Genomic DNA, 15,157 nt, shown 5'->3' with positions numbered 1-15,157 from the left:
ATAAAACAAACCCTACCCTAATTTTCAACCTCTTGAAGGTCGGATTTGATGTGCTCCTTATAGCGATGGCCCGATTAAACCCTAGGTAGAGTACGGGGATCAATAAGGAGATCATGGTAAAATCCTTTCACCGGGCTTCACGTCTGTAGTTAACCTTACTAATCACACCACTGCAGCTGTCATTTGAACCGAACGCATCTATATTTTCAACTAAACTTCGATGCATTTACGACTCCTGGTCTATAGCAACTCAATGCCTCTGGGACAGATATTGAAACTCGTTTTTAAAATACTTTTCTTGTGAACCACTCGCTGGCAAATTTTCAAGTCGGTAATTGTTATATTCTATATAAGTGATTTTGAAAGTAAATAGAATCTCAGAGGAAATTTTGAACAAATGCTAGACAAATTTTCAGTGTTCATGCAACTCTTAATGCACGGTCGGTCTGTAAACTTACTGTTTACATACCCATGATGTGTTCAAAAAATAAATATATTGTTCCAAGGAATTTTTAGAAAAGCTACAGAGGCAGTGGACTGTTTTCTTCATGTATTTCTATGAACCATCAAACTCTTCTTGTTACATTGATACTGGTGACTTGAGTCTAGATTTTACAAAACCGCCGCGAGAAGACAGGCATTTCCAGCAAGTGTCAACAGAGCATTTCGGAAGAGTCTGAAGGGCGCCATCACCAACAGCACCACTGGAGCTCTGCGTGGCATGGCTGTGTGTTACCGGCGTTATACGGCCCCCACAACATAACGCCGGTAACACACAGCCGTTCCACACAGAGCTAAATCAGCACTACAACAATTGCAATGTGAGAGTGCGATAAATTTGCCGCAATTTTCAAACAATATTCCAAATTTACTGAAAATGGGGGCGACAATTCCGAGGAACAAAATACAAAATATCTATATGAAAGTTTTTCAAAACCTGAAGCGTTTAAATTGCTACCTATCTAACGATAAATTTGGTATTGGCTGGAAAAATTGAACATTGATATCAAACCTCAGGTTCCCCTAAATGCTTGAAAAGGAACTATACAACTTGATATAGTCTGACATCGTCCTTCCGTGATTTCTGACATTTCACTGTCTCTTTTTAAATTTGTGGAGGGACCGTGGACATTATCTATTGTCAGATAAACAAATCGACAGGACTACTTCTAAGTATTGTTATCAATTCGAAAAACTATACTTCTGATAGGAATTTGCAGACGGTAGTTCTCTTTTTGAAGGATGTGGTGGCCCTGAAAAGGGCCGTTTGGTATGTGTATGCTAGGCATACGATTTACTTTGAGCTGGTGTATTTGGTGACGGCTTTGGTGCCTTCACTGACGGCGTGCTTGGCAAGCTCACCGGGCAGCAAGAGACGTACAGCGGTCTGAATCTCTCTGCTGGTGATGGTGGAACGCTTGTTGTAGTGTGCCAAGCGGGAAGCTTCAGCGGCGATACGCTCGAAGATGTCGTTGACGAAGCTGTTCATGATTGACATTGCTTTGGAGGAGACACCAGTATCGGGGTGGACCTGTTTCAACACCTTGTAGATGTAGATACCATAGCTTTCCTTCCTTCGCCTCTTCCTCTTCTTATCTCCAGTACGTGCAGCTTTGGCCTTGCCGGCCTTCTTCGCAGCTTTACCGCTGGTTTTGGGAGCCATTATGTTCGATGACGATATGAAGTTCAGAATACCCGCCACTGGGAAGTGACGTCTATTTATAGTAATTTGTATGCAAATAGGGGATTGTCGATCTTAAGCGGGAAGGGATTGCGAACGGGTTAGGAAACACAAAACCACTTAAGTATACAATACACTGATATATATATGTGTACCCTATTATGACCTTGTCAATAATGCCGTTCAACCATTGGTCAGTACAATCGACAATTATGTTTGGTTGGTCGAGATAAACGCCATAGGGATCCGTTCGGTCTGTATAAATACTGCTGTAGAAGGCGCCAATTATCACTCAGTTGGAATCTAAACCATATCAGTAACGAAAATGTCTGGACGTGGTAAAGGAGGCAAAGCAAAGGGTAAGGCCAAGAGCCGATCCAGCCGCGCTGGTCTGCAGTTCCCCGTTGGTCGTGTGCACCGTTTCTTGCGCAAGGGCAACTACGCCCAGCGTGTCGGCGCCGGTGCTCCAGTCTACTTGGCTGCAGTGCTCGAATACTTGGCCGCTGAAATCCTCGAGTTGGCTGGCAACGCTGCTCGTGACAACAAGAAGACTAGAATCATCCCCCGTCACTTGCAGTTGGCTGTCCGTAATGATGAAGAGTTGAATAAACTTCTCGGTGGTGTCACCATCGCCCAGGGTGGTGTATTGCCAAACATCCAGGCAGTACTCTTGCCCAAGAAGACCCAAGCCAAATCAAAGTAAATCGTATGCCTAGCATACACAAACCAAACGGCCCTTTTCAGGGCCACCACATCCTCAAAAAAGAGAACTACCGTAATACTTTACTATAAATTATATGAACTATATAATCCGATTATATATATAAATATATCTATATCTATATATATATATACATTTGCAATATATATATACATTTGCAATATATATATATAATATATATATATATATATATATATATATATATATATATATATATATATATATATATATATACATTTGCAATACAGTATATCTCCTAGTCCGTAAAGAATACCTTATTGTGGAAAGGTAGAGTGCAAATAAGAGTTTGGTATGGACGTTTGCGTAGTAGCATTTTGAGAGTGAAAAATATAATGGTGAAACCGTTCTATTGTCATTGCAAATAATCCGTGGCAAAACATGTCCAACGGTTTTCCCTTAACCTCACATTTAAAAGTAAAATGGGGTAAAGACACCTTATGTTTTTCATTAAAACGTCATCGAAAGATAGCCTCATTACATGGCTATCTCCGGCATTCCGATAAAGGTCTACTTGCGCCTATTCGTTTCATCGCGGCACTAAACACTCGAAGCAAAGGTTTTCGTTTGTCTCTGCCTAGGGAAAAGAAAACTAAAAAAACAGCGTTTTTGTATTTTCTTTCATGTGTATGCGACTTCAAATAATCTTCTCTTTTGGTGTACAAAACTATAGCCTATAGAATCCTACACGTACGCTAGCCTCCGTACCTCCGACCCACTCCCTAGAATCCTACACGTACGCTTGCCTCCGTACCTCCGAGTGGGTCGGAGGTACGGAGGCAAGCGTACGTGTAGGATTCTAGGCTAACAAAACTAGCATGCGTGTTTTTAATGGAGTTCCCACCAAATTCAAAAACAAGCCCAGGTTTCAACAGATTGTAAAACGTGGTACGATGGATGGGATGACCCACAATATAAACACATACAGAGTATCTTTTCTTCTATTCGATCTATTTAATTCTGCATATTTACAATAAACGTGTTGGTCGTGATATTTCTGAAGCCCGCAGCTCCCATTTCATAGTCATAATCACGGTCCCTCCACAAAGGGACCGTGTCATATGTAATTGACGAGATCAGCCCTAGGGAGGTGACATTTCAACAAGAAAATTCCGAGATAGATTGTGGTACTCAATCCGGGAAATAAGCTATCCCGTACTTTCATGAATTTGACTTTGTTTGTGTACCGTCTACTTACTGTCTGTTCTGTGCTGTTTTGTGTCTATGTTTACAACTATTGTCTTACAAATTCTGACCTAGTGTTATTGGATTATGGATTGGTATGATTGCGATTATTTTGATAAAGGAAATCGAAATATTTATTGTTTGAGAATAGTTAAGTTTAAAAAAAATGATGAAGTGAACGTATGAGAGATCAGACAGTGAGGATAATATGATAGCACTTTGGTAGCACTTTCAAATTCGTAATTAATACAGTTATTTATCTGCAAATACGTGAACATTGGAGTTACCATTTTTGCTAGAAAGCAAATTAAAATGGAAAATACGTCAGCAGACACCATGAAACGAATGGACGCAATAAGACCCCCGTTTGGTGAGAGGGGTACCCTCGTTTTGTTATAACCTTTTCGGAATGAGTAGCAACTGTATGTACTTTTGGGAGCTAATAAATCGCATAATTCATCGCTGTCACTTGATTTTCTGGATTCACAAATACGTGATTTGGCAGACAGAAAAACCACTTTACACGTAGAACCACAGTGGACCACAATGGCTCACCAGATTTCTACTTTGCACCTCTGATTGGACAATGCTGTCAATGGACCAATGAAACAATATGAGATCTATTGTCTCGAAAGGCGGTAAATATTAAATACAATGATTTGTTCTCTATTGCGTTCGCAACGTCTCTATATAAAAGTAACGTAAAGCATTATCCAGCTATATCTACACATTGAACTGCAAACATGTCTGGTCGTGGCAAAGGAGGCAAAGGTTTGGGAAAAGGAGGCGCCAAGCGTCATCGTAAGGTTCTGCGTGACAACATCCAGGGTATCACCAAGCCAGCTATCCGTCGTCTGGCCCGTCGTGGTGGTGTCAAGCGTATCTCTGGTCTCATCTACGAAGAAACCCGAGGTGTACTCAAGGTCTTCTTGGAGAACGTCATCCGTGATGCCGTCACCTACACCGAGCACGCCAAGAGAAAGACCGTCACCGCCATGGATGTGGTCTACGCTCTGAAACGCCAGGGCCGTACTCTGTACGGTTTCGGCGGTTAGATCACCAACTACAAAACCCATACCAAACGGCCCTTTTCAGGGCCACCACATTTTCCAAAAGAGAACTACCGTTAACACACAATGGTCCAAACTCACAAACGACAAGTTTTTTTATTCGAAATCATTGAAAAGGTAGTTGACATTCACAGTTTAAGTGTTTGGAATGAACATTAAAAAGGGACAAAGGGACATATACCTACAGGAGCCTGCTTGTTGTGGGTTTGCAAATGATACAGGTACATACACAGGCTCGCCCGTGGGTACATATCAGTCAATGTCACCAAAAAGTTTGCCATTCTTCATAATTTGTGCGATAACAGTTCTCAGATTTGACTACTTTTATTCCAACCACTAGGGAAAGAATCTTGGTCAAAATAAAATCCACTTCAGAGTGAACTTGGCTATTAAAAACAAACTATTTTCTGATCACACCAATATTTGAAAATACTTTTTAAGGGACGGACCATTAGATCTTGGGAGGGGGGTTGGTCAAAAACAGAAAAAAAAAATTCAGAGCAGAAAGTTAGGGGAAAAAAAATCTTCAAACTAGTTTGCAAAATAAAAAAAAAATAAATAAGAAGACAAAAATGTAAAAAAAAATCTGCAAAAGTCTTTAAAATTTTGAATTTTTTTAGATTTTACCGACAGAAAGCAACTTTCTGTATTTTTTAGTACATCCTCCGGCACATTTTAATTTTAATTTATACATTTAGAGTGACTGTATCCCTTATACTAGAAGTTGTGATTATCTTATCTTTTCAGGACTTTTGTATTCTGATCACTTGAAAATTATGAAATTATAGAGCCTGTTTTCTACTTGTTTCCTGCGTACAAACCAAGCAGGTACACTAGGTAAAACATCGAAACTATGGTATGGTTGTCAAGACAGAAAGTTGTATTTGCCTTTTAAGATCAAGGTAAACAGATGCAGGCTACACCAGTTTCATTTTTTCACAGCATTTTATTGCAATGATGAATGCAAGAATGGGTGAACAAGTAGAAACACGTCAATAATGATAAAACAACATATCAAGTCATTATGTATTATTTTACTTTTAAAAAGGCATTTTCAATTCTTTTTTCTCAAAAAACAGCCTCAAAAAACAACAGCAACACATGTTTTAACATTCAACAATACACTAAGTAGAATGCCATCTATCCAACAAATCCCAACACAGAAACACACAAAAGGGTTGAACTTTGAAAGTTTGTCGATAGCAAATACTGAATAAATCTGCACGAATAATCGTTTTTTGTGTAGCAAATTTCAAAGAAATTGGACAAGCCCTTTCAGAGAATACAGATTTTTTACCATGAATGGCATAAATTGCCCTAAAAAGACAAATATTGAAATTTCAACACATCTATACACATCTAATCAATTTGGACATGCTGCTACAGAGAAATAGATGTTTTGATCAAAAAAGGGCAACAATTGCTCTAGAACACAAACATGCAAATTTCACTATATTATTTAGCTTATTTTAGCTTCTCAGCTTGTCAAAATCAATTGTAAATCATGAGACATGCATGATGTTTGGTGGGGTGAATGTAGGGATTTCACCACGCAGTAGAAAGGGAAGCCAGGAAACCAAAATAGTCAATTTTCAAAACTATAGGAAGCTACTGAGGAGCAAGAAGACCATGTTTCAGAGGAAGATGTGTAATCCGAAAAAAATCCTCCAAAGTGCCACCAAATAACACCATTTTCATCTCTATTTTTCAAAAGCTCCAACAGCAGGAGGGGGACACCCCCTCCTGACCTCCCCCCGCAAAAATACTCCCCAAGTGCCACAAATAACAACATTTTAATCTCTATTTTTCAAAAGCTCCAAGGGTAGCAGGGGGACACCCCCTCCTGACCACCCCCTGCATATGTACCCACGCTTATGGTGCTTGGCACCACATCTTTGCCCTCTTTATCTTCAGACAGCGACGAACTAAAAAAAAATTATAAATCTGAAAATTTACTCTGAAAAAAAAAATTTGCACAGCTAATCTCAATTGGAAAAAAAAAAATTCAGAAATTTACAATAGTAAAAAAAAAATCACAATTTCATTGTGACCACCCCTCCCAAGGTCTAATGGTCCATCCCTTAAAAGAATGTTGGTCGATTAATAGACTGGCCCTAGGCAGCAGTTACTGGCTGGCAACGCGTTCACTCCATAGATCAACGCAACAGCCGTAATACTGACGTCAATGACCGGAGCTTCCCGCAATGCAACATGGGACCTCAAGCACAGTTCTTTCAGGGACGTCGTTAATTACTTCATAAATTTCCATTAGAAAAGCTCGGGTTCAAGCCACGTATCAATGTAGGTTCAAGTTCGTTTGCCGCTTATCCCACAATGCATTGCTTTGGCTGTCTGAAACGCCAGATACACACTCAAAACAACAAAAACATACCGATTTTGGGGTTACTACAACGTACTGTTACACAGGAATGACAAATGTACAATTCCAAAAAGTGCCTTGTTTATTTTGCATATGACTTTGCGACGAAAATATCAGTCAAGATGTGACCTGCCATATAGTGAGAGCACACCCTGTGTACACTCTATGGCTAAAAAGTTATATGAGTATGGTACGCAAAGTCTTTTCGCCAGTATCCTTTAAACTGAATTCAGCTATAAAGTCTGTCAATTCGCTAATTAATAGCCTACACACAATCAAGGGTCTAGGCTACTAATTGAAGAAGCCATTAATCATTAATTTAAACTTTTCTCTATATTTACCATGGTTAAGATATCTTTTAGCTAAATTAAACGCTTGTCGATTGCAAAGAAAGTCCAGAAACCTTAAAAAGCTTGCAGCTAAATCAAAGTGCTTTACAGTACCATATCATTCCAGTATATTGAGGGCGCAAATACACTGAGCGATTTGATAAGTCGAGACCACAGTCACCTGTGGTCTATTCCGCTCTGCGTCCATGTGCCCAATAGACGTGTGTACATATGCCTGAGAAGAAGGCGTATATACACACGTCTGTTGGGCGCATAGACGCAGAGCGGAATAGACCGCAGGTGACTGTGGTCGAGACGTGAAAAGAACCGTGGTATATTGGTGATATACCACGGCTGGCTTACGCGGGAGCTCTCAGATTTAGCAAAAATCCGTTTTTGACGTTCCACGCCAGAATTTCAATATACTGTCATGACATAATAGCAATAAATCACACCCAGCGACGGTATACCACTCGATTTTGACCAGTTCATTCCATACATGCACTCGCTATCGCTCGAGCATATATGTCGTGAACTGGTCGAAATCTCGTGGTATACCAGCGCTGGGTGTGCTTTATCGCTTAAATATACAATGATAGAAAACAGTTGCTATTTTTAACGTCGTGTCTTACAAAAGAGCTTTTCAGGGTCAACGACAAACGGAAAGAACGTTGACCGTGAATCTTGTAAGAGTATGCTAGAGTTTGCAGTTGTTCAAATGACCTTTTACCTCACTGTTTTGGTTTACACCAGAAGTAATTTAAGTTGATTTCTTTATCCGCTTAGTCTAAGTAATGAAGTAGTGTACCGATATCTGTGTATGTGTCTGTCTGTCTGTCCGTGGAGGGTGACACAAGCAACCAGGTGTTGGAAGTGAACTTCGTCTTTCAAGTGCCGACTCTACAAAACTCTAAAACCAACTCAACGCTCAACCTGGTATAGATATTATATATATATATATATATATATATATATATATATATATATATGTATATATGTAGGTAGGTATATATATATATATTTTGTGTGTATATATGTGTGTGTGTGTGTGTGTTGTGTGTGTATGTATGTATGTATGTATGTATGTATGTATGTATGTATGTATGTATGTATGTATGTATGTAGGTAGGTAGATAGGTATGTACGTAGGTAGGTAGGTATGTAGGTAGGTATGTATGTATGTGTGTATGGGGGTGTTGAAATGTGAGTGCATACGAACGTACATACCGGTACTTATACATATAAACATTTTGTACTGAGTACCCCTTTGCATGTTGTTTCTGTCTTTGAACCTTGCTGTGCTGTGTGCACCTTGCTGTGTTTTTACTGCCCATCTTCACTTCCCCTTCAAACTCTTACTCCCTTAATCTTAAATACATTAAATAATTTTATTTTTTTCAGTATTTCAGCATTCGTATGAGCCTGAAACAGTCTGCATGAGCTCTCGATGCTGCAGCCGTAATTTCAACTAAGTATGAGGTTCATGTAGCTGTTTTGGGTAACTAACAGCGCCACCCTCGGCCGTAGCATTGTTTACTTTTACTTACTCTCTTTGCGTCCTCAAAAACAAAATGTCCTAATTATGTCATTACCTTATTCGTACATGAACTCATCTGCATTTCCTATACCAAAGTACTTTAATGGGATTATCTCCTGCGTGGATAAAAACTGTTTAAAATCACGAAACATGATGATGTGCAGCTGCAAAATTACCATTATAGATGAATTACATACATGCTGTACATAAAACAGTAAAAGTCCCTACCAGTAGTAATAAAACAAATATTCTAACAATGATGATAATAAAATAAAACACCTATACTGAGTGATGCTTAAAAATAACTTACCGTATGGGATGGTGGAACCCATAACCATATGTTTAGACCAGTGTCGACGATTCGTGGCCCAATGACTCTGCATTTAGTATTCTGGTGTGTATGTGGTGTTAGACGTTTAATGCGGGGGGTTTAACGACCGCATGACATAAGTGCAGCTTCCACGTTATATTGCCGGATAAAATTAACCATAGTGTGTGTGACAACTCTTAGGATGGGCAACGTATTTGTATATACAGTAAGATAACTCAAGCAGCGTATTGGCATCTACAGTAAGAAAACTCGGGCGACGGCAGTGACTTGTATCACGATATACATAACTTCAGTTTCCCCAGACCACCTGTTGCTCAAATTCCTCGATGGTGAGCTTGTACCCGATAAAGCACTAGGACAGACTGAGAACTTTTGACTCTGGTGGGAAGAACCAACGTACAATTTGATTTTGACATTAACATTGTCATAGCACTTTTCACAGGGTCTGGTGTTACCATGGTAAGCAGTGACAGTGAACTCGACCTTTTAGTGAACGGCAAGACAACTGGTAAGAACGATAATTCTGAACACCAGACCGAAACCAGTGGTTTTCGATTTTACCGTTCGACAAAAGGAGTCGGCATCGCCCTTATAGCAGGAGTGTTCGTCGCTTTCAATAACACGATAACCGCGCTGCTACAAAAAGTCAACTTGCCAGCATATCAGATTTTATTTTTAATGTACACTGGTGGGTTATTTTTGGTAAATCTGCCGGTTTTATGTCTATTCGGAGCTCGAGCGATCGCGGCCGACACCTGGAGACAACGAGTTTTGCTTTTAGCCATCGGGGCTTTCTTCACAGCGGCTGATATTTGTCAAGTTCTCGCCCTGTCGATGATACCCGTCGGTAGCGTGACTGCCATCTACCGGGGAACCATGCCGATCATCACCCCGATATTGGCAAGGATATTTCTAAAGGAATCATTCACCAAAGTTCATTTCGTTAGCACCGTCCTCTGTCTCGCTGGAATTCTGCTGACCGCCCAACCAAGTGTTATATTCGGCGATGGAACGGACGGATCGACTGAAGAATCTGACGACTGGGTTGGCTATCTACTGAGCGTCGCTTGTGGCATGGGATTCGCTGTCACTTACGTCATGGGGTCTGCCCTCGGGGAGGAAGTACATGTTCTGATCATTGTCTTTTATGAAAATTGCTTCGGGTCGCCGATCAACACTTTTCTTGCATTCACCATCAGTACCCCTGTCTGGTCACTGTCAAACACATCAATCGGTTGATCGCGGGCCTTATCATAACTTATATCGTGGCCGTTGTGTGCCGTTTTCGTAGTGTGCAATTGGAGCCACCAACGACAGTCGTGTTACTTGTCAATATACAGATCGCTATTGCCTATGTAGCTGACTATATCTTTTTCAACTATACACCAAACCTTTATGATATCACTGGTGCTGTTTTCATCATTGTCAGTTCCGGCTTCGTCGCCATAGCAACGTCTTACTTCAACATTAAGAGTAATTTAGAAGGCTAAAGACTCTCTGATGCAACTTAAGTTGACACACTTTGGCGAAGAACCGCCGTGAAACCTCGATCCGTTGAAATTTAAGGGTTCTTAGTAAGTTTTGACAAATCAATTTCGTATATTTTTAGAGAATAAATTGTGTAATGTTCTCATTTTGCTTAGTGGTGGTCAAGAAAATCAGTAAAAAGATGTTTTTCATAACCAGATCGTTCGAAGTCAGTGGTTTGTGATTTTTCCTAACGACAAAAGGAGTCGGCATGGCTCTCGTTAAATGTATTCATCGCGCTTTTACAAAAAAGCAAACTTTACAACAAAACAGAGTTTAGGCCCCTATTTTTGATGTACGATTTAGTCCGAAAGATTCAATCGTGTATTGGTCTCCGCCAGTAACTTTGCTGTCAATTTTATACAAAAAAATTAAATAATGATGCTAGGCGGGGGGTCATTTAGTTCGGATATTTTGATTAGGCGTTCTTTGCCGTCCGCGGGCGGGTAGATTTTTGGACGAAATCTGAAAAATAAACACAGATCGTCTGTTCGAAAATACGGCGAGTTGTGCCCTTCCTTTGTCCGCAATGTCACATTCAGAGTGCCATCACGCAGCGGTTTACTTAAATGTCGCAAAAACGCAAATGTCGTATGATCGTTTCAATATAAATCAGACTCCTATAGTAAAGGGGAACATCAGCCGCTTTACGTTTAAAGTGAACATCAGCACCTCTAAACTCCGTCGCTTCCGCCCGGAGAACAGCGCCCCCAGAAGAGAGTCTGGGCCATCGAGACTACTATACTGCACCTTATTATGTAGCGGACTGCAGTGTACTGTAAGATCGATCGACTGTTTTCACAAGTTGATTTCTCCCTAAAAGTTTTCAAGTTGGCGGAAGTACGTGAAATTGTTTTTTTTCTCCATATTAGACGAATCGAAAATAATTCATGATGGTTTACCTTCGAATACGGAACGAAACTGAATTTCCATCAGTCTTTCCGCGATTGATCACTGCACGTAAGCTTATTGGATCTGCACCGGGGCAGGCAGGTACCGCAGGTGAAATGTTCGTTGTTTAATGCTCCAAATAGTTCGTACGCAGTTGAAGTTGCTCTTACTTTGTACTTTGTAATAAAGTGATATTACCTCACACTGTCATAAAAGCATAGTTTAGTTAATCTTAAATTTCCCGCCATTTTCCAAAACTTCACATATTACAATGAAAATCGAGAAAACCTTGTCTCAGTGAAGTATATTCAGTCCCATGAGATCTATTGGATGGAATCATGTTTGTCTGTAAAAGTTCTTATAGGTTTATGCACTGGTTTCATTCTTGTCTGTTTGAAAATTCACATGGGGGCGGGCGCGGCCACATTTGGGTGTGGCATCATGTGTACACTTTATTATCTTGTTACACATTCAGAGTTCATGTAACTTATACTCAGATATTTCAATGAGTACTTCTGCATGGAGTAATATTAGTTTGAAAGTAAATTTATGAAAATTCTGCCGAAACTTGCAACCATGAAAGTATTGCTGTTAAACAGTACACTCTCACTCATACAAATAACTACTGTCATAAGCTTCTGTTATTTTATTGCTGTGGATTACCACATTTATAGCCAGCAAAAAGAAATTGCTATTTTTATGGGAGATATTGTGTTACTGAAATCAAAAAAGTCTCTGTTGAAACATCAAATTTCCTTAATTATCATGCATGCAATGTCTTTATTGCCACTGAGCTATCAGAGCCCATATTTCCACCAGTCAAAAAACAGAAATGGATTTTCACTGTGTAGCCTGCATCATTTTTGAGCATATGCTATATAAATGAAGCTATTATCTCACCCCTTGGGTCGGGTTTAATTGAAATCGCCATTTAATGCCCCCGGGCCCGATTTCTCCCAAAAGAGGACGGTCATCCAAGGCGTAAGCTTATATCCTCTGAGCTCGCTCTGCACAGCACATTTCATCTTTCCGGCTGTGTGTGACTGGAAGCCATGCCCGGGAAGCCAATCAGATGACAATATTAAATGAAATCAAAACCTGAAATCTTTCACAGCTTCGTACTATTTTGTATCATTTGAATAAAAGATCGAGGTTTATTCCCGGGGTTTATTATAACTTAAACTAAGGGGATTGTCTGAAAAAACTGGAATTCTAACCTCAAATGCGTGAATGCCACCAGTAACACCTCCCGCTACACCTCGATCACCAAAAGCCGCCATGGCAGATGACTTCCAAGAATTATCAGACGCACAGGAACTGACGACACTGGTTGCCAAGTAAAAATATTTCAGCGGGGTCAACCTGGGTAACGTCACTGCGTGCAGAGAGAAGGTTCTTTATCGACAGTTGCGTCACCTACGCTACGTCACCGCATACGTGCATATCACGGTCGGCGCGGCCGGCCAGAGGGATGGGTCTTGACGATGATATACCGTTTTTCTAATGAATGTAAGGGACGGACCATTAGATCTTGGGAGGGGGGTGGTCAAAAACAGAAAAAAAAAATTTTCAGAGCAGAAAGTTAGGGAAAAAAAAATCTTCAAACTAGTTTGCAAAATAAAAAAAAAATAAATAAGAAGACAAAGGTGTAAAAAAAAAATCTGCAAAAGTCTTTAAAATTTTGAATTTTTTTTAGATTTTACCGACAGTAAGCAACTTTCTGTATTTTTAATACATCCTCCCGGCACATTTTTAATTTTAATTTATACATTTAGAGTGACTGTATCCCTTATACTGGAAGTTGTGATTATCTTATCTTTTCAGGACTTTTGTTTTCTGATCACTTGAAAATTATGAAATTATAGAGCCTGTTTTCTACTTGTTTCCTGCGTACAAACCAAGCAGGTACACTAGGTAAAACATTGAAACTATGGTATGGTTGTCAAGACAGAAAGTTGTATTTGCCTTTTAAGATCAAGGTAAACAGATGCAGGCCACATCAGTTTCATTTTTTCCACAGCATTTTATTACAATGATGAATGCAAGAATGGGTGAACAATTAGAAACACGTCAATAATGATAAACAACATATCAAGTCATTATGTATTATTTTACTTTTAAAAGGCATTTTCAATTCTTTTTTCTCAAAAAACAGCCTCAAATAACAACAGCAACACATGTTTTAACATTCAACAATACACTAAGTAGAATGCCATCTATCCAACAAATCCCAACACAAAAACACTTAAAGGGTTGAACTTTGAAAGTTTCTCGATAGCAAATACTGAATAAATCTGCATGGTTAATCGTTTTTGTGTAGCAAATTTCAAAGAAATTGGACAAGCCCTTTCAGAGAATACAGATTTTTTGACCATGAATGGCATAAATTGCCCAAAAAGACAAATATTGAAATTTCAACACATCTATACACATACAATCAATTTGGACATGCTGCTACAGAGAAATAGATGTTTTGATCAAAAGAGGGCAACAATTGCTCTAAAACCACAAATATGCAAATTTCACTATATTATTTAGCTTATTTTAGCTTCTCAGCTTGTCAAAATCAATTGTAAATCATGAGATATGCATGATGTTTGGTGGGGTGAATATAGGCATTTCACCACGCAGTAGAAAGGGAAGCCAGGAAACCAAAATAGTCAATTTTCAAAACTATAGGAAGCTACTGAGGAGCAAGAAGACCATGTTCAGAGGAAGATGTGTAATCCGAAAAAAATGCTCCCAAAGTGCCACCAAATAACACCATTTTTATCTCTATTTTTCAAAAGCTCCAACGGCAGGAGGGGGACACCCCCTCCTGACCACCCCCCGCAAAAATACTCCCCAAGTGCCACCAAATAACACCATTTTAATCTCTATTTTTCAAAGCTCCAACAGCAGGAGGGGGGACACCCCCCTCCTGACCTCCCCCGGCAAAAATACTCCCCAAGTGCCACCAAATAACACCATTTTAATCTCTATTTTTCAAAAGCTCCAACGGCAAGAGGGGGACACCCCTCCTGACCACCCCCCGCAAAAATACTCCCCAAGTGCCACCAAATAACACCATTTTAATCTCTATTTTTCAAAAGCTCCAACAGCAGCAGGGGGACACCCCTCTCCTGACCTCTTCCAAGTTACCGCTTGCGTGGCCGCTTGTGGTGCTTAGCACCACCACATGTTTGCCCTCTTTATCTTCAGACAGCGACGAACGAAAAAAAAATTATAAATCTGAAAATTTACTCTGAAAAAAAAAATTTGCACAGCTAATCTCAATTGGAAAAAAAAAATTTCAGAAATTTACAATAGTAAAAAAAAAAATTTCACAATTTCATTGTGACCACCCCCCCCCCAAGGTCTAATGGTCCATCCCTAAACATTTTAGGAACGTTCGTTGTGTTTCCGATCTATGTTTAGGGATTTTTCTATGAAAATTCGACCAATATTTAGGGTTTTTCCGCGAAAAAGTGACCCATTTGGGCGGCAC

At 39.8% G+C, this 15,157-nt stretch overlaps 3 protein-coding genes across 3 annotated transcripts; 2 read left to right on the top strand and 1 right to left on the bottom strand.

Annotated features, from left to right (window-relative positions):
• Window positions 1-438: 438 nt before the first annotated feature.
• LOC139152332 (histone H2B, gonadal-like) lies at window positions 439-1,703 on the bottom strand. The gene has a single exon (XM_070725475.1). The coding sequence runs from the start codon at window positions 1,661-1,663 to the stop codon at window positions 1,295-1,297; it is 369 nt and encodes a 122-aa protein (XP_070581576.1). The 5' UTR covers window positions 1,664-1,703; the 3' UTR covers window positions 439-1,294.
• Window positions 1,704-1,990: 287 nt separating this feature from the next.
• LOC139152331 (late histone H2A.3, gonadal) lies at window positions 1,991-2,451 on the top strand. The gene has a single exon (XM_070725473.1). It carries the CDS (start codon window positions 2,007-2,009, stop codon window positions 2,382-2,384), a length of 378 nt encoding a protein of 125 aa, XP_070581574.1. The 5' UTR covers window positions 1,991-2,006; the 3' UTR covers window positions 2,385-2,451.
• Window positions 2,452-4,314: 1,863 nt separating this feature from the next.
• LOC139152330 (histone H4) lies at window positions 4,315-5,095 on the top strand. The gene has a single exon (XM_070725472.1). The coding sequence runs from the start codon at window positions 4,349-4,351 to the stop codon at window positions 4,658-4,660; it is 312 nt and encodes a 103-aa protein (XP_070581573.1). The 5' UTR covers window positions 4,315-4,348; the 3' UTR covers window positions 4,661-5,095.
• The last annotated feature ends 10,062 nt before the right edge of the window (window positions 5,096-15,157 follow it).

This window comes from Ptychodera flava, chromosome 15 (genome assembly GCF_041260155.1).
Source record: "Ptychodera flava strain L36383 chromosome 15, AS_Pfla_20210202, whole genome shotgun sequence".
NCBI lineage: Eukaryota > Metazoa > Hemichordata > Enteropneusta > Ptychoderidae > Ptychodera > Ptychodera flava.
The sequence above is the reverse complement of the archived record's forward strand: the minus strand, read 5'-3'. Positions and strand labels throughout refer to the sequence as shown.